At 31.9% G+C, this 21,367-nt stretch overlaps 1 protein-coding gene and 1 long non-coding RNA gene across 3 annotated transcripts in view; one reads left to right on the top strand and one right to left on the bottom strand.

Moving 5' to 3' along the window:
- Window positions 1–9,212: 9,212 nt before the first annotated feature.
- LOC134696576 (uncharacterized) overlaps window positions 9,213–21,367 on the bottom strand; it is a 42,294-nt gene continuing 30,139 nt past the window's right edge. The window contains exon 7 of the mRNA XM_063558431.1: window positions 9,213–9,769. Within this exon, the coding sequence (XP_063414501.1) occupies window positions 9,357–9,769 (413 nt within the window). The 3' untranslated portion in view covers window positions 9,213–9,356. The remainder of the gene's footprint in view (window positions 9,770–21,367) is intronic.
- LOC134696321 (uncharacterized) lies at window positions 13,939–20,892 on the top strand. Of its 2 annotated transcripts, XR_010102929.1 has the most exons (4): window positions 13,939–14,087; window positions 17,813–17,949; window positions 19,010–19,092; window positions 20,767–20,886. It is a non-coding gene; the product is annotated as an uncharacterized LOC134696321 (long non-coding RNA). The 2 variants fall into 2 exon arrangements; XR_010102930.1 differs by lacking the exon at window positions 19,010–19,092 and having other exon boundaries at window positions 20,767–20,892.

Raw genomic sequence — 21,367 nt, 5'->3', positions numbered from 1 at the left:
AAAATCGGCAATCCGACGTGACGCTTATACCCAAATGCGACCCATTATTTTACTCTATTTTGACTCATATTAAGCCCATCATAAATATATCAAAAAAGTAGTGTGGATTTTTTTATCCCTTTTTATCCCGTCTCGTTTCGTTTTTGGGCCATATGTAGATGTCGTATGTGACAATGAGACAACTCTCCATCCAAGTCACAATTTATAAAAGTAGACCATTTTACGTCAAAATACGGTCTTCAACATGAAGTCTTGGTTCACACCGAACAGCAAGTTATAAAGGGCTCCAGTGTAAAACCTTTTAAACGGGAAAACAAAGGTGCAATCTATATCAAGATGTACGTAATTAGTGGTGAAGTGTCATGGAAATGGATAAAAAAATAAGGATAAAGAATTCCTATACGCTTTATAAGAAACTAAATGGAATACATTTGAAATAAATGTTATTTCTATTGAATTTATAAGAGTGTTTTAAAACCAAACTTTCCTCCGTAAGTAAAATTTTATCAAATCTTTCTCTTACTTTATCTATTGTTTGAGCAAGTCGGCTAAATTAAGGCTTTACAGCTAATTTCCTAATGCATGTAAAGCAAAACTTTGGTTGGCTTGCTTGCTTTTTTTGTATAATTGTTTATACAAACTTTGTAAATAAGATTGACATTTTTAAACCATATGAATAGGCATAGTTTAACCTGTATTTTTAATATTTGAATTGAATTGGGTGTTATCATAATGATTATCCAACAAAAAAAAGCAAGCAAATCAACTAAAGTCTTGCTCTACATGCTTAAAGAAAAGAGCTGTAATAGATAAAAAAAATAATTATACCGCATATACAATACTAATGATTCGCTCCACAGTGAAAAAGAATGATTAGTTTCATTATTCGACAGTAAACATGACTAGCATTACGAAATCATCATAGTGGGATTTAGTTAAATATGATTAAAATTGAAGGACAAAAGATATTCTACGTTATACAACTTTAATAATTGTATTAAAATGAATATTTTTTACTGCAACAACATCTTACTTGTTAGTTATAAAGCACCTGCACGATCTGTTCGTGAAATGTCATAAATATTCACCTATTTTGGTATATATTTCACAGCTGGATGGCTTTAGGCGCGATAAAACCCCGCTCATATCTCTTACTATGTTTTATTAGTATTATGTATTTCTGAACATATACATTTTAACTCATTTTCTTCATTTTCTTCAAAAATTAAAAAAAGTTCGTCTGTTTATTTATCATTCTACATTAGACATTTATGGCACATACAGTAAAAATGATATTTTAGGATCCGCACTTTACATACACTGATTACAAGTATTCTCACAATACCCGTAGAAACAATTTTCATCACAATGATGTTGCGGAAAAGCAATAGGCTGTTCAATAATCTAGCTTTTTTAATTTGAAATATTATCATATTGTTATGTTCCTGAGCTGTATACAATTTCAACAATCGTCCACCTGTTTACTAGTTGTGTAATACAATACTTTAAATAAAGTACTTCCTTTAAACGATTGTGTAGGGTCGGAAAACAACATTTTAATTGTTATCTGTGCAAATTATATAGAATTTGATTAAACAATATAGTGAATGTGATATTATCTATGTACTTTTCGCTGTTGACCTTTTATTATTTTTCTTTGTCATAAAGCATCATCAATTTTGAATTTAAATCAATGCTGATTTACATAAAGATCAATATATGTGACATGGTTACCAACGAGACAACTTTCAACTAAGGTACAAATGCTGCTGATGGGAGTAATCATAGGCAGCCGTGCGGCCTCAAACCATGGGGTCTTATACCAAATAGTCGGCTTCAAAAGACCCTGACATGAAAAATATGAAACTATGTAATTCAGTTTACAAACCATGCTAACGGAAAAATGACGAGAAAGCCGGAGTGTAATATTTAAAATTTGGAAAATATGAGAAATATCTTTTAAAAACAAAGTTTAGACTTTTGGGGGAAAATCAAAGAGAATATGAAAAAGATTTTGTCAAGCATTTGATTTAATAGAATAGAAAATGAACCTTTTAGATTTTGAAAAGCAAATTATTATTTGATTCCAAATTTGAATATTTCTGAAAAAGACAAATTAATCAAAATATGTAATATCCATTAATGTATGTATACACTTTGTCCATCTTTTTATCAAAAAGCGCACAGTGGGAATGTGGATTCTCTACACAAGTATAGTTAATTTAGGTTTTTTGTTATTTAAATTGTTTGTTACTTGCATTCTAGTTGTAGTGTATTCCTGTTTGTTAACTATTGAATGCAAATCAATCCTTCGAGGTATAAATTATTAACAACCGTCAGATTCAAATTAAAATTTTCTACCTCTCTGATACATAACGTCCTTGCAAGTCAGTGTGTAGCCAAATTATCATAAATCGGACAACTTTTTTCACTCTATATATTAATGGGAAATATAATGAGTAATGATATGGGACCCTTTAATAAAAAAAGTTCGTTTGAAGCCGGTCGGTTAGCAAATATGAAGGATATGCTACAAAAGGATTTAGTTTTCACTATGGGAAATTAGCTTTTTGACATCGTTACGATAAACTTAACTCAATGGCAATTCAAATTAAAAGGTCTGGTAAGGGTTTATTTTAGCCTAAAATTCAGAATACATCTGATGACAGATAGTTGATTTTTTTCAAACCAATAAGTGTTTTTTGCAGTAAAAGGGGCCTGGAATGGTGAATATATATCCCTGTCTTACAATACTTTATTTTTTTAGATAAATTGTGTGGGCAGTACATTGATTGAGCATGCGCAATAGCGTATAAGACACGGATCAATTATGGTATCTATATATATGGACATGGTGGGTATTTTCTCAAAATTTGACTTTTTCTGTGGAAAAAATATAGTTCAAAGACAAATTCAAGCAGTGTTAAATACTACATTTATACGTCAAATCACAAATATTTCGACTTTGTATGGGTTCGAAGGAGTTGTAGCTCAAAAAAATCGGTCTTTTCAAGGACGCCTCCGGGTGCGGGAATTTCTCGCAACATTGAAGACCTGTTGGTGACCTTCTGCTGTTGCATTGTATTCCTGTTTGTTAACTATTGAATGCAAATCAATCCTTCGATTATTTTGTGAAAAAACATTGCAATTTATTAAAATTTAGCATTTTCTCAATTTATTCATGTCCTGATACTGTGCTGGTGGGTCCTGTCATTGTGCTGGTAGGTCCTGATACGGTGCTGGTGATTTTGGATAAGAAGTTGGTCATATTTGAAACAAATGTTACCAAATCAATAAAATTGGGCAGATAATTGTTGTCAATAGGATCTATGACTCCTATTTTAACTCTTGTGCATCCATTTGGCTGTTTAATATGTGTTTTCAAATGATCGTAACTTGTATAACATAATTACATAAAAGGGCACATCTTTCGTTCAATATCAGATAATAATATATAGTATCTAAAATAAGAATAGTTTTATTAAGATATTAAATGCCCCTTACATTGATGCTTCAACAATTATCAAAGTCCATGCTGCATAGACATGTTTGTTAGCGCTCCCCACTTCCATCCAACCAACCCTCCTCATTTCCTCCTTCATTGTTACAGTGGTGTACCAACACAACAATGTACCACGTAAAATAATAACACAAAGACACGCATTATTGAACAATGAATGCTCGCAGGTACTGAAAGCTAGTTCAAAGCTGCATTTTCAACTAATAGATAAACTATGTTCTCATATACAAAAATCCCAATCGTGTCGATTAAAAAAGTCTCAAAACTTAGGTTCACATTTTATTGTTTGATGAAGTAGAACTTTAAAAGTGTGCAGTGAATTATGTGCTTACACCAGTTATTGTCATAATTATGTTTACATAAGACTGATAAATTAATTAAGAAGGAGGTACCAAGAAATATTTACAGTTCAATTTAATGATCATAAATGGAAGGAAATGGTACGGAAGAATACATAGGAAAAAAAGAAATCAATAGTTTTTTTTTAATCCCAATCGTGTCGAGTAAAAAAGTCGAAAAGAAGAGAGTTTTTTTAATGTCATGATTATCTGTCGCTTTCTAGATCTATGCTTAGCATTTATTTCAGATGACTTGGACTCCTCACCCTGGTGACCCTGCTGCCTTTCATAACTTTATCCGTATACATATATTAATAGATAAACAAAAGGCTGCAGCTGGTATTTTTGTATTTAAAATGATTCGTTGTAACGAGAATATTTGTGGTGAATGGAAACTGTGAGGATCAAAATATTAAATTGCTTATAAATGTTGCTGGACCCAGTTTCGTTATCTGATCTGAATTTTCTGAAATGCGCAAGGTAGGTAGACATTTTGAGTTTGTTTACTCGGTAAGTTTTGCCCCAATTGCTTGAACTTTTGCAATATTAAAGCCGATTTCAATGAGTGTGTAGACAAAGGTAATATCTTTGGTTATCTTACTTGCTGAACAGAAAAGTCATTGTTAGGTTATGTAAACTACTTTACTTTAGGAGTAGACTAGTCCGACAAATGACACATCTTTCTGTCTGTAGGACCAGGCTAAAGGAAAAGGAGGGTAGTATACCTTACCTAACAATGACTTCACGGTTTAGCCAACAAGCAAGCTAACCAAAGAATTCAATGGAGTCGTCTGTAACTAAAAACTCGAATACATTTTAACAGACAGTGGTCATGTTTGTTGATGAATATTGTTTTTCCTAGATATACTCTTGAAAAATCATTTGGTAACATTTGGTCCAGTATCAATTTCAGAAAAGATCTTTTTGTAATTGCGGACGCCAAGACAATAAATGAACCTCACACGACCCCTCGACACAGGTTAGCTTATATATGATCTTATAACGATCCCATGCTAAACATAACAAAAATCTCTGTACAAAGGTCTGTGAATTTTCTACAAAAATAGTGATTTTATTTTTACCAAATTCTCTTTTTCTACTAAATACAATAATTAACTATAAATAACAATGCTTTGCAAGAAGTTTCCCTTTGATATATGTACAACATTTTATCTCTATTATTCATTGTCTGTTCTGTTTTGATACAATTGCAGTTTGCACATTTCGTAATTGACAGGCCATTGAAGGGGTCATAAACCATACACGAAAAGATAAAATATTGATCTAAGTACTTAATTTGCATCTCTGAACCCCCCACCCCGGCTTGTTTTTTCAGGAGGGCGTTATAAATGGTCGATTACAGACAGCCGAGTACGCATTTTACTTTCCAGGCGTGTTTACGTTGATTGTTATAGTCTTGAAAACGGATAGATGGAAACAAAAATGTTTGATATATCTGGCTTTAAAGTCAGTTTTTTTAAATATAAATTAAGGCTACATTTTAATATAATAATACTAAGAATTCACAATTGAAAAAAATGCCGAAAAAAAATGGATGAAGTGAAATATCTTAGTAAGGAGTCATTACTACAGAGATGGTGTCTTTGACACACAAAACTTAAAAGCTTAGTGATATTTACTATACTATATTATCCCCCATCACCACCCCCCACCCCCCAAAAAAAGCCCCAAACACACCCGAAATACTATTGTCATTCTTATAGTCAGCACTTAATTGTTCACAAACAAATGCGTTTTAAGCTGCTAAAGACATATGATTCAAACGCTCAGAAAGTCCTTTGTTCTATATTTATGCTTGCCATTTTTATGCAAAACCTTTTACATTTTTATTTTATGGGTTATTGTTGAAGGTCGTACGATGACGTATGGTTGTAAACACATACTTCCTGTGGTTTCTTATGGAAATTTGTTGACAACAAACATACTACATCATCTACTTTATATAAGTAGTGTATACATTACAACGTTTTTTGGTGATCTTGCAAAATGATCGTTATCCCGAAAATCGTAAACATATTTTCTTATCTTAAAAGGGGACAGGAAGGGTTCCATTAACAAGCCAATAAATAAGATTACAGTTAATTAAAAAAAAAATTAGGGGTATTTTTTCTCTCATAATAACAGTAAACAGATTCACAACAATTTCAAATTCAAGAAAGCAGACATAAGTTAATTATTCAATAACAGTAGAGCATCAATGATCTTGAATATATGCCACTTTTAACTACTTAGTAAAATATAAAGGCACAGAACCAGGACATGGAAGCACAGAACCAGGACAGTTTTTCTTATCACCAGCACAACGTCAGGACAATTCCGTTTAACGAACTTGCACGACTTTTGCAATATAATATTGTTGTAATATACTTTGGAAGGTACTTATGACGCATCAGAGAAAAATTAAGCAACAAAACAGTCGTTTTATTGCCGTTCTGATACAATGTAAACAAGCCCACCAGCACAGAATCAGGACCCACCAGCACCTGACAGGACCAAATCACCAGCACATAATGTTTTCTCGCAGCACAACCATACCCACCGTGTTAATTGATGTATTTGAAGTATTGGCCCCTGTATTTCTATCCGACTGTACAATTAAAACAAAACAAGGCGTATATTTGGCTGTGAGAGGTGTATACATATGCAACCACTCGCCATAGGAATTACGACATAAAAAACCTTAGAATATGAATTATCTGACTTATATACCGTAAAGAAATATCGTTTTCTACAAAGATTTGCAGGATTTACATCCTAGTTTATCGACCCCATTAAAGTGGGATATTCTTTTCTAATGCGTGTCAGTTTGATACGCTCTATGGCTCAAGTCAGGAATATGACAGTTCTTGTCCATTCGTTTTTGATACGTTTTGTTATTTGATTTTGCCATGTGTTTATGGACTTTCCTAATTGATTTTCCTCTGAGTTCAGTATTTTTGTGATTTTACTTTTTTGTAACGTGAAGTAAAACTCACTATTTAATCTAGATATAAACATGATCAATCATGATTATGATTATCAAGTTATAACAGAAATATCACTTTAACTGCATGAAGCAAGACTCAAATGAATTGTTACGATGAATGAAAAATGCAAGTCATAGTGTAAGTAAGTAATCTATCAACAACTTAGTTAATGACAGGGGGCTATGGGTTCATTTTCGTCACACTTTCATAGCGGAAAAGCAGATTATTTTGTCAACAGTTTTTAACAGGCTGTTCAGAATTATTGTGTTTCTTCACTTTTGAATGGCAATGCATTTTTTTATAAACAAAGAATTAAGAATTAAATATAATACCCCATCCCCAACTCAACAATATCATAAAGTACATGACAGTTATTCTATAGTAACTGATCATTAGATAGAGTAAAAAGGTATATTTATATATATATATATACACATATCTATATGCACACGTATACAAATTGCGGTTTTAATCCAACGCAATGATAGGTTTGAACGTAGTTTTCAATTTAGACTCGTTTATATAAATGTGTCGTTTGGGGTTGTATCATATTTTCTCTCATGTTTATATGATCCGTTCATCATATATTGGCTCTTAAAATTCAAGAGTCGAGTCTATCTAAAAATGAGGGTACTTTTTATATGGCCTTCCAATAACTGTTTCGATCCCTAACATCACTGAAGAGACATTTATTGTCGAAATCCGGATCTGGTGTACTAACAAAATATTGACACCGTGTGTTTGTGGCATAACATCGTGGCCAAAAGTTAAAATTGTTTTCTGTTTAGTATTACATTTATATTAAGATCTATTTTGTTACATCTTGTGATCAATTTCTTTTGGCAATCCCCAATGGCAGTCAGTAGGGTTAAAGAACATCAGTTGTTCGACCTGTTAGTCAAATGCGTTTTGTTTAAATATACTTTTTCACTATTTTGGTCTTTTGGAAAATGTTGTTTGTGCTGTCTTTAGACCCTTCTACAACGAAATTTGTTTTACATGCACACGTATAAAAATTGCGGTTTTTATCCAACGCAATCATATGTTTGAATGTAGTTTTCAATTTAGACTCGTTTATATTTTTTCGTTTGGGCGTGTATCATATTTTCCCTCCGGTTTACATGATCCGTTCATCCTATATTGACCCTTTAAATTCAAGAGTCGAGTCTATCTAAAAATGAGGTACTTTTTCTAAAAATGAGGGTACTTTTTATGTGGCCTTCCAATAACCGTTTCGATCCCTAACATCACTGAAGAGACATTTATGGTCGAAATCCGGATCTGATGTACTAACATAATATTGACACCGTATATTTGTGGCATAACATCGTGGCCACAAGTTAAATTGTTTTCTGTTTAGTATTAAATTTATATTAGGATCCATTTTGTTACATCTTGTGATCAATTTCTTTTGGCAATCGCCAATGGAAGTCAGCAGGATTAAAGAACATCAGTTGTTCGACCTGTTAGTCAAAAGCGTTTTGTTTAAATATACTTTTTCACTTTTGTAGGGTCTTTTTGGAAAATGTTGTTTGTGTTGTTTTTAGGCCCTTCTACAAAGAAATTTGATTTACATGCACACGTAAAAAAAAATCGGTTTTTATCCAACGCAATCATAGGTTTGAACATAGTTTTCAATTTAGACTCGTATATATATATATTCTATAAAAAGGACCAACCAGCAAATTTACTATGTACCGGATCGTCTAATAAATACGATACTATGCAGATAAGGAATAAATTATATTACTCTAAAGATTTGCACAACGATAAAAATATATATATATATCAAATTATTCAGAACTGACACGAATAGAGCAAGACATCGTGATACATATACAAATAACACAAAAACGAATATCCATAGGTTAATGTATTTTCCAATAGAGTGACACAATAAGATTTTCCAAGTTCCACGAATGTGTTAGTTCTGGTTTGTTTTAAAAGTGTAATGACGAGTGTTGCATAATCAAATTCATCTCAGATATTGCCACTTTATTTTAGCGATAAATTAACAACATTTCATAGTATTTGTTTCAAAAGTTAAAATGTGCGTTTCCGACGTTTTTTTTGTAATTCAGTCTAAAAAATGAAGGACAGTATTGTTTATGTCTTTATCAGCAGCACACGATAACTATCAAACGAATTAATGTTTAAGAAAATGAAAGTTTGCATTTTAATCAAGGAAAATAATTACCATAAACAGGTCATTATTGTATGCCTTGAAAATTGGTATCGTCCAGGTGGATTCTTCAACAAAAGAGTTGTCGTTCTGACAGAAATTTAATCTACATAGGTACATGTATATAAGTGTTTATAATTTTTAATTAATAATTATTGCCAAACTTGCTAATAGATACATTGGTATTAAAGATATTGTTCAATGAAAATTTTGTTTCTAAATCACACTAATCAACTTGATATTAAACAGCCTATCTAGATATCTAGTTTTCTTTCAAATTCATTCGAAATTATAAGCCATAAAGTTATTCGTTTGCTAGAATTTTACCCTCATGCAGAAGATTCTGAAGTTTGGGTTTTCCTTTTGTGAATATCAAATATTTTCCTCTTCTTGTCCTTTGCTTTTTCTCCTATTTTCTTGGAATTCCAAAAGGTAATTGTCGACTTTACAAACTTAATTAAACTGAGTAAATCAACAAGGACAACCAGTCCAACGACAATACAAATAAAAGCAACACCGGCTAATCCAATCGTCTCAGAAGATTTGCGTTTATCGGGGGCCGATGATCGCCTGCGGATGCTGGACGATAGTTGTGTTTTATTTACTGCTAGTTCCTTTTTAATATTCTGTAATTCTGATTCTAGTTCCTTCAGCAACTCTTCCTGTGTTTTATTTGTAACTATCTTGGAACCCCAATGTTCTAGTTTTCTCCTATATTCACATCTACATGGACACATATTTGCTGAAAATAATGACACCGATATTATATGATTATTCATTTGTCCTTCTATTTGTAAACATATATGTAAATACGTATATATAACACTGTCAATGAACAAGTATTTAATATCTTGGAACCTGGAACATCAATGTCACAGATGACTACATATATGTTCCAATTGTCGTAACCATAATCCCGTCTCCTTTATTTTGATTGTGATATCACTAAAATGCGCTTATTTTCGAATGTGTACTTTTCATTAACAACATGAGGGATGCAGCTATGTGAGCTAGCAGTTTTGGTTTACCCGTACATAGCAAATGAGACCAACCTCAGTGTTAGATGGTGTTCGTATTGCTGGGTCCTAAGTTTTTCTATGAAGCGCTGTGTTAACATGTTTGTCTTTTTGTCTTCTTTTAGTTTAGTTTGCAGTGGTGTTGTCAGTTTCCTCTGGACATATGAGTTTTTAATATTCCCTTTGTATTATCTACCTCTTTTTCAAATTTTCAAAATAAAGTCAATAAAGTGTCAATGCTATATTTTCGTGTCATTTGATTATATTTTATTACGGTATATAAAGCTTGCAAATCCTTGTCGAAGTAGAATACAATATGAAAGTTGAGATAACATAAGGCATATTCTTTTTCTAGTTTTACCTTTATATTTTGACATTACTCATCGTTGTTGTAGTACATTAGTGTAGTAAGAATATAAAAAAAATCATTATTCGGGTCATCTAGACTTCTCTATTACAAGTCACAACTTTTTGGGGGTTGATAGAGTAAATGTTTGTTCTTCCCTCGCCTGGATTCGAACTCATGCTGTTGAGATATCGATAAAACAACGATAATTTAGCTAATCTGCAATCAATTCTATCTTCATGCCTAATATATCATGTTTTGTTTTACAACTGTAGATTTTACTGACGAGTAAAGGTCACACAAGGCTGCCGAAAGCTGAATGTTTCAGTTCAGTCTAATTGCCGAGTGGTCTAGAGCGCTGGACATTGTACAGGTGATGTTGTCTCGATATATCCACAGCATGAGTTCGAACACCAGCGAGGAAAGAAAAAAAAATTACTTCCGCAAATTTTCAGATTTATTATTGTTGTGCTGATACTTAGAGTGGATATGAATATAATATGTAATTTCAGCCGTGTATCACCTTCACTGGTAACCCAATGGATGGATCTGTCGTAATGTTATCACTTGTTTAGACCTACTTATATATATAATGTATTGTTGTTTACAAGACGTGACAATAATGCGAATAGAAATCGTTGGGTCTTTTACAAAATCCATTATAAAAATGCATGATTATAACTAATCTAAGATACAAATTTGAAAAAAAAAGCAAATAATCACAAAAAATATTTTGGATAGCAAAATAACACACTTCTGTCATTTAAAATAAGTTGTCTTAAATGAAATGAAGGAAAAGCATGTTCTTCATCGTTCGGTTAAATAATTTTAGGAAATATGGTATCGAGTATGTAGTGTTAAAAAGTTTAATAACCAAATATACCGAAAACTAAATGGCAAAATCAAAAGCTCAAACACATCAAATTAATGTATAACAACTGTCATATTTCTAATTATTGGTACAGGCATTTTCCTATGTGGAAAATGGTGAATTAAACCTGGTTTTATAGCTAGCTAAACCTCTCATTTGTATGACAGTCGCATAACATTTGATTATATTGACAACGATGTGTGAACAAAACATACAGATATAATAGGTAAAAATGTCAACAATAGGGGTACAGCTGTCAACATTGTGTTACAATCTTTATCACTTTCAAAACAAATAAATATATAACAAAGAAACACAAAAGGACATATAGAAAAAGCACATCAGCAAAAATGCAATACAAGAATACAAGATCTTTACCAAAGAACAATTACACATTGAAAAACAGACTAAACAGTAAAAGTATAATCCATAAAGACAAATTTTAAAAGAATACTATGACAAGTTTATTAAGATGATAAACAACATCAGAACCTAGTATCTATACTTTAAGACCATCGTGTATTATTTGTGAAGTTGACAAGGAATATTTACGAACATGATCTTGGTACCTTCCGTTGAACCTCTGTGACATAACCCTGATTCATCAGCTTTCTACTCAGACACTGGTGACATTATACAAAGTTTGAATAGCAGCTGTAAGTTGAATGATTTGGAAAATGTATATCCAGTATGCAGGTGAAGTTGCAATATTGGTACTTAGGTGGGGGAACTGGATAATTCCAAAATAAAATCGTCTCGTTTGTCATAGATTCTGGTACTGAGATGACCATGTATGGTCCAAGAACACATTTAATTCGTAGTGCATTTCTTTTAGAACATAAATGAAAATAAAAAAATCCCACTTGCGCTTTCTCAAAGAAACTTTTACAGTGTGTTGTACTACTTTTGGGACAAATTATATCAAAATTATAGAAAACTTCATCAGCTCTAACTGAAAATATGGACAATTTTATGTTCAGGGCGTCTTGAAATCTTTTGACAGATTCCGAAGTGCTCATTTTCAACCTTTTTCAGCTGGACCATATCACTACTTTCCTTTAAAATTCTGGACCCAATTTTTTTTACAATGTAATTTCATCCCCTTTCTTGCAATTTGAGGCATTAAACATGGAGAAATAAATTTGGAAGAGTAATAAAAAGTAATGACAAGTAACCCACTGTCAACACTAGGGACTATATCAAAATCAAGGAACGACAATGGAGGTCTCGGACCTATGTCACAATCGAGGTATAAGTCTAAAAATGAGGCGGAGGAAGCCGTGTCTGTTGTTTCTTTAATTTCTAGTTATGGGGGATATATTAATGGAATCCAATCAGAAAAGTAGTCATTTCAATGCAGGTATAAGCTGAAAGGAAAATCTTTCATCCTTATTGAAAAAACAGATGGTGTAAACATGTGAGGTCGACTATTGGAAGCTACATGACCAGTTAAAATGATACTCCAAGCTTGCAAATCAAACAAATAAATGTGTCACGTGGTGTCTGCCATGTTAAAATATACGATATCTATTGGAGAATATCTTCCGTTTAATTGACACATATTATACATGTATATAATTGTAATAATTAGTAATATTGGAAAGTTGTTTACTAGAATATTAAATGATAGATTAGAAAAATATTTAGAAAAGCATGGCATTATATCCCAAGAACAAATTGGTTTCTCTAAAGGTAAAATGACTAGTGATCATCTTTTTGTCTTAAAAACTCTAATAGATAAACACACACAAAAAGGTTCGAAACCATTATAATCATGTTTTGTTGACTTTAGAAGAGCTTTTGATACGGTTAATCACACAGGACTGTTTTATAAACTTAGTAAAATTGGAGTAGGAACTCATTTTTATAATATAATCAAAAGTATGTATTCTAATAACATACTATGTATAAAAACACGAAACATGTTAAGGTTTATGTACCCTTCTTGGTCTTTCAAACTAAAAAAATTTTAATACCAAAATAAAGTAACATAACAGAGGAAACATGCCAACTTTTGAGGTTTTCTCTGTAATTCATATTGGGGGAAAGGCTTCTGACTTATTATTTTTTGTTAAAAGTTGTACCTAACGAAGCTATTTCAGTTTATTTATTGAAATTATTGCAAAATTTATAGAAAATCCAGCACATTGAAATCACACATTTCGGTAATCTTGTATACATATAGTGATGCATATGATTATGATAAATACCGTGCTAGCATTTATTCTGGTTATTTCCCCCCAAATAATGCAGTACCTTGGTGTTAAACATGTGTCCCTATGTGTTGATGGAGGCCGCCATGTTTGGGTTTTAAAGAAAACTATTGACGATTTTTTTAACACACGCACAGAAGAATCGAAATGTGTTAGTTTTGATATTTTTCACATTCATTTCATGGCAATCATGTTCAGCCGGAACTTCTGACTATTCCATTGAAGTTTAACTTACAAAGTATAAAAAAAAAAAAAAAATCTTGAGCATGTTCGTAATGTTTACATTTTGTCTTTCCCGGTCTGATTGTTAAATTACTACGCGGTATTGATATCTCATTTAATTTACATCGTTTTTCGAAAAAAAAACTTACTGAATTCTTCTAAACTGTTGTTCAACGAAAATGATACATGAATTTTTGAAACAAGATAAAATATGAAAATATTTCTTTAAGAACTATACTATTACGCATTTACTTCCGGAAGTGCTCTTAGGGTACAAAAGATGAAAACATTGAGAATTTTAGAAAATCGTTTATGAGAATTGCATTCTGTGTAGAGCATATATTTCCATTTTGGTAATATCTTTGCATTGAGCAAAGTTGTATATAGATCGGGTAAGTGGTTTTGATGAAAATAAGTAAAATACAATCGCATGCAACGGGTTGATAAGGGAAAACTTCCGGTGCTAAAATAACTTTTTAATAAATTTATTTTGTGAATTTAAAGGTATATTTTGCTTCAAACAGTTTTACAAAGGTAAGTTTAGTCCGAATTTCAACTTTAAAGTCTGTATTTCTATTTCCAAACATGTATGTAAACATCATACAATGTATGGATGGCCTCATCTGTCATAAAAGTCTTACACATGTAAAAGTCCTAAACACACAAGCAAGAATAAGATTAGCAGAAGTATATATTATTAGTCACAGTGACATGAAGTATCAAAAGAGAACCAATAAGTTTGGTTTAGGAGGTGGTGGTCATCGTTATAAAAGAACATGTATCAGAAAAGGGAAATGTACTTTGAAAAGGGGGAGACCTATGTTCTCATTCACATGTAACAGCAACAGAAAATTGAACGGTAGACCCAGAAACAGACTTAAAATTTGCATTTCGAAATTCAAATTGAACTATAAAATCAATAAAGCAAAACAACAACCATGTTTTGATTCTGAATATGATATTATATATAGGGATGCAAATTATTTGAAAGCAATTTTGAAAAAGAAAAAACTACCAACGCAGAATGGTTACCGATTTATTGATCTTCAACAAATGCAGTCATTCATTTCACAAGTTACAATGCATTCAATATCATGTGAACGTGCTGTTGAAATTGCATTAAAAGGTATTTCACCATACACAGATTTAACAGAAATAAAATCTTATGGGATAGCTTGTATCCTTGGCATTAAATGTAAAGGGTGTAATTATATACACACCATGAACACTAGTTCAAGACTACAAACGTCTAAGGACAAAATTAATCGTTTTGATGTTAATGTAAGAGCAGTGTGGGGAAGTATGGTCACTGGTAATGGGGCATCTCATTTAAATGAGCTGTTAGGGACGATGAACTCACCGGGTTTGAGACAAGCTACATTCGGGCATACTGTATAAGGGGAAGAAATGCTAGCAGCAGGTGCAGAAGAAAGGCGTATTGCCATTGAAAATAACAACTATAATGAAGGTGTACCCAGCATAACTGTAATCGCTGATGGTGGGTGGAGTGAAAGGTCCCACAAACACACGTATAATGCTTCAGGTGGGGTAGCAATTATAGTTGGTAAACAAACTGGCAAAATTTTATATATAGGTGTCCGAAACAAATACTGTTATATCTGCAGCAGGGCATTAAATACTCAAACTGAACCACCAGAACATATATGTTTTAAGAATTGGTCAGCCTCCAGTCAGGCTATGGAAAGCGACATATTAGTTGAAGGATTCAAGCAGGCGGAAAAGGTACATGGTTTGCGATATATGCAGTTAATAGCAGATGGAGATTCCTCAGTATATGCGAAAATTCAGGAAGGAGTACCCGTTTGGGGTAAATTTGTGACAAAAATGGAATGCTCAAATCATGCTTGCAAATGTTTACGTTCAAATTTGGAAAAACTGGTAAATGACAATCCAAACTATAAGGGTCAAAATAAGCTAACCAAGACAACCAGAGTAAAGATTGTTAGTGCAGTTAGGTGTGCTATTAGAATGAGGTCCAAGGAGTCTAATCGATCTGCAGCTATAAAACTTTTGACACATGACATAAGAAATTCAGTTCATCACATATTTGGCAATCACAAAAACTGCAGTAATTTCTGCAAAGCTAATGAGAAACGTAATGAAACATCTACAGCTAGTAGTGATAATTTAAGTACAAATGACATTCAAGACATTTTTGAAAGTCAAAGCTTACTTTGGTCAGAAGGTACATCTTTATTAGCTCAAGAGGAATCAAGGTTTAGTAGCAACCTTATTTATACTGACTTAGACAAGCAAATGCTATCAGATATTACAGTCCTATTGAATAGACTTGCTACAAAGAGTGAACGACTGGTAGGAAATGATACTACAAACATTGCAGAGTCATGGATGCATGTCAGAAGTAAGTTTGATGGGGGTAAATTTTATAACTTGTGTAATCGTGGGTCATGGCACGCACGATGCTACGGAGCTGCTGCAAGACAAAATCTAGGTCCAGCGTGGGCCCCCCAAGTCTGGTCTCAAACAACTGGCAATGAAGCAGGATTTTATTTTAAAACAGTATACAATAAACGAAAGAAACATCTTATAAACACTAAAAACTGTACAAACAAACCAGAACAGAAAACAAGGAGGTGGAAAAGAAAAATGAAAAGCTGGACTGACAGTACCACCAAAAAAGCAAGATATGAATATGGTCCTGACTCAATGGAAGTAACTAAAGATGTAGAAAAATTAGAACTTGACCAACTTAAAGATAATTACATATCTCAGCATATTGACTCATGATCAGATATTGGCTATTGAAAGACAAACAAAAACCCAATCTAACTCTCAAGTTTGGAAAACAGAAAGAAAAAAAAGACTCACAGCTTCTAATTTTGGCAAGAAGAAATTCAATTCATGAATACATTTTGAAAAAAGCTGAATCTGCGGTAAATGTCAACGTTGAAAGTAGTGGACTTATTATTGACAAAAATCACAAATTCCTAGCCTGCAGTCCAGATGGACTTGTCAATGAAAATGGAGAAATGGGCGTTATAGAAATTAAAAATACTCTGCAGAAAAAGAATATGTCATTCATTCAAGCAACGAAAAAAGTGTCAAATTTCTGTTTACAATATACCGATGAAAAAGTCCAGTTGAAAAAAGAAACATAACTATTACTTTCAGTGTCAAGGCCTTTTGAATATATCTGGCCTACCCTGGCTTGACTTCATTGCAAGGTCTACTAGCCCTTATTAGATTCACATAGAGAGGATATACAGAGATGAGGTTCTTTGGAATGATACAATGCTTCCAAAATTAGAAGCTTTCTATTTTTTGGCATTTTTACCGGAATTAGCTGCACCACGTTACAACAAAAGTCCAGGAATTAGAGAACCTGGTGATTGGGTACGGCATATATTGCTTATTCATGTTATTTTCTCAAATTGGGATTAATTAATTGCTATGACAATTATCAAATTTATAAATTGCATGCTAAAATCCTAATGGTTCTTATCCAAAATAGGCTCAGATCTTAATCAATTGATAGGAAAGAGTTTCAGTATATATATTAAATATTAAACGGAAGAACAAAAATATACATGTAACATAAAAAGTAACCAGCTATGAGAATTCTTTATAAATACACTTGACATGACATGGTACAGTAATTTAACATGCTTTACTCATGATAAAATGTATCACATTGTGGGTGTTTGATAGAACTTTTAATTACCTATATCTAGTCAGTAAATGTACATGTACATGTTAAACATGTACTCAAATATATATTTTTTTTAAATTGCAGTACAGTCATGACAGTTATATCTTTTGTAAAACACAAGATGTGAATATAGTTACCCCCTCTGAGCAGTTGAATAGTTACATAGAATATTCTATAACATGTATAAATGTAAGCAGAAATAAGCAGAAAAAAATATATGGAAGCTCTTCAGTAATGTGTTAAAGAGAAAATAAATCCTGCAAATGTGCAATTTGAAAGTTGTATTTTTTTTATTTGGCTGCCCTAGAAATACAAAGTGTTTCAATTTGAGTTACACTAGAAAATCTATGATAATAACTTAATATTCTCCATACCTAGGATACTAATTTTAATATCATTTTAATTTGTTATCTTATTTATTTGCAGTTTTTAGTCAACACTTCCAAGATAAAAACATGTACAAGAAACAGAAGAAATCCAAGAAAAATACCTGTAGCCAAGAAAAAAACTACAACAAGAAAGGATACTGACAATTCAACAACCAACAAAAACCAGAGTTCTAAGTAAGAAATGTCATGAATGTATAAATTTGTAATCAGATATATTTATAATCAATACTTATCATGCATATAGAGTTCACAAGGACTTATAATTGACAAATGCTTGATACATGTATGTAAGCTTGATATACATAATACTAAATTAACCAGTTTATTATTGTTATGGTAATTTAAAAAAAAAACAAGAGTTGAACTTGATACATGTATCAAACAACATGTAGTTGTCAATAGTTCTTGTGGTATAACTATCTATCTGAGAAAATATAATTGAATTATATTTTCATTAAATTCCACAAAACATTGGTCTGGTCTTTACATTTTTCATTCAAATTTATTATTTAATAATGTTGACCAAAAAAAAGGATTTAGGTGAAACATTTTTATGTTTTGTATGTATTGCAACCATCACATTTTTTGCAGCCATACTGCATACAATTTGAAACCAGCAATATTTTTTCAGTGGAAAATAGTTCACATGCCAGAGCAATAAGATAATGATTGTTACAGATATTTCCCTATCAGTAATGATATCATTAAGATACAGTATAAACTCCTCATATAAATTACAGCTGACAGCCTTAATGGGGTTTGGGATGATTTCCATTTTAATACACATAAATGACATAGAAGAGGTGTTCATATCAAAAATGAAATTATAATGAGGTGTATAGCACTCAAAATGTAGATATATGTCAAAGAGACAATGAATGAGAGATTCAATACATATGCATACAAAATTTATGCATGCTGGGGCTTACAGTCATAAAGATATCAAGTATGAATCGTGGCCTAGCATTCATTAATCAAGCAATAAAACTGTGTACTGAGATTAATGTTTGGACTACAAATATTGGTTAGGTTTTCAGACAAAAAGGCCAAAGTTCACATTAACAATGGTTAAGATTTCAATGAACAATGCCAATAATGAAGCAAATTATATCACAAAGCTGTTAATGGCCCAAATATATAAACTTTGGCTTAAAAAAAGATGTATTGCACATTTAATTGTTTAATATTACACGCATGAGCTTTTTATGATATGAGATTTCTTTTTTACATCTAGGAATGCAAGTAACAGCAAAACAACATTAAGCCATCTACAAGTACAACTGAACAATACACTGGTAAAAGAAAAATATCAATGAGGTAAATTTATATTTTTAACCTTAAAACAAAAAAAACTTTTTTTTTACAGCTTATTTCCTAATTCATGTAGAGTAAAACTTTGGTTAACTTGCATGCTTTGATTGTATATTGTACAAATATATTAGGATAACAAACACTTAAATTCAAATATAAAAATATATATATTGTTTAAAGTCTTATTTTCAAAGCTTGCATAAACAACTATACACACAAAGCAAGCAAGCCAACCAAAGTTTTACTTTGCAAGCATTAGGAAATCAGCTGTAAATATTGCAAAAAATATTTATTTGTTGTTTGTTCAAAATCACATTTTGATTTTCAAATCCTGGCTTCTTCTCCATTCACTTCCTTCTAAGAATTGTCTAGATGTTTTGTAAAACTGCTGTGATTCAACTGTTTCTATCATTTACTTTCTGATCCCTTAAAAAGTGTATAGACTTTTGAATTCTAATTACTAAGTATTTAAGTGTCTATAATGTTAAAAGATTTCCAAACTTTTGATAACTGTTTAGTCAGTTTTGAAACTTTTATTCATGAAATGACTTTTTTTTTTTATTAAATAGGAGTGTACACAAAAGAAGATGTGGTATGATTGTCAATGAGAAAACTCTCCACAAGAGATGAAACGATACAGGACTTAACAGCTTTAATTCACTGTTCAGCCGTCAACAATGAGCAAACCTCATACACCATACATGAAAGGCCCCAAAATTACAAATGTAAAACAATACAAACAAGAAAACTAACATACATAGAATGTACAAAAATTAATGGAAAAAAAAAACATAACACAGCAGCCAAAAAATAAAACCTCTGAATCTGACACTAACTTCATACCAAGCATAACAAGAATTTGTAATGTTATACTACTGAAGATAAACAAATTGTTGAAATGCTGTCTTTTCTTTCTTTTATATCATATTTTTGTTCTGTTTACACTTTTTTGTATTTTCAAGAAATTTTTGTTTTTGTTTTGTCAAACATGTAATTTTCATTTTAAGTATAAATTCTCTTTCGAAAATTTATTTTGTATACCCCTTTAGAATCCAGTGCTTGCTCTCTAACCCAAGATTAACTAAAAAATTTCACCAATGCATATTTTCTGTATAAAATATGCCTATATTATATACCTTTAAATACTCACTCAATTCTAAAGAGTATAACTGTCTTCATGTTTTAGGCTACTATTTGATTGAAATGTTCGCTTACAGATAAAAAATATTGTAAAAGAAGGAATTATAAAATTGAGAATGAATATTGTGAATGTTGCGAATGTATCATTGGGACAGCAAGTTGTCCATTGAGAAGACTGCTGTAGGCCACTTATGGGTCTTTAACACAGCCACAAATTCATGCACCAGGGGAAATGTTTCAGCTGGTCCCTATTTAACAAAAAGTGTACTTGTTCATGCATGTTCACCAAACTCCAAAACAAAGAAATGAACAACAAATATAAAAATACAAAACTAACAACTCAAAAACACTGTAAACTTGGACCAGGCAACATTGGACCAGGCGACACAAATACTCTGTTAAACATGTTTTATAAGATCACAACACCCCCCAACCCCTATACTAATGCCATTGTAGAATATATAAAAGTGTTGCATCCTATAGTATAAAAATTAATTTCATAGACAAGACTATTATTCAACAGTATTGATATGATTTTAGGTGTTCAAACACTAAATTTGTTGGTCGTAGAATCAAACACAAGTGGACGATTAACGAAGAAGAAATTTGGTATGAGGGAACAGTTTTAGCTGCAGTTTCTGGAAAAGAGGGTGAAAGATTGGCAGATATGACATACTTTGGTGAAGATTCCAGTTGTATAGTGAACCATTTAGTTGAAGATTTCAGAGACTCATCAGTGCAGTTTATTGATTTGTGAGGTATGTATTACACCTAACAACAGCCTGGATATTTTACTTATTCATACTTCAAAAACACTGCTAGAGTATAGTGTTTTTGACCCACCCATCCATCTGTCATGTTGTTCAAATCTTTTTATACCACACAAAAGAATTTCATCATGATTTGAAGATTATATGGACATATTATGTAAATGTGCATATCAACACGAATTATAGATTCAAACTTTTAGGAGTTATGCCGCTTTGAATTTAAGATTTTTTTCAGGATATATAATTGCAACAATTTGTTAGTGACACTCCGGTGAAACTACATGAAACTTTGTAGTTATAAGGACACATAATTACATTAGATGTACGTTTCATTTTAAATTTTACGGACGCCATCACGAGTTGGTTGACCG

Source organism: Mytilus trossulus, chromosome 14 (assembly GCF_036588685.1).
Source record: "Mytilus trossulus isolate FHL-02 chromosome 14, PNRI_Mtr1.1.1.hap1, whole genome shotgun sequence".
NCBI classification, from domain to species: Eukaryota; Metazoa; Mollusca; class Bivalvia; order Mytilida; family Mytilidae; genus Mytilus; species Mytilus trossulus.
Note: the sequence above shows the minus strand (reverse complement) of the source record. Positions and strands in the feature narration are given on the sequence as shown.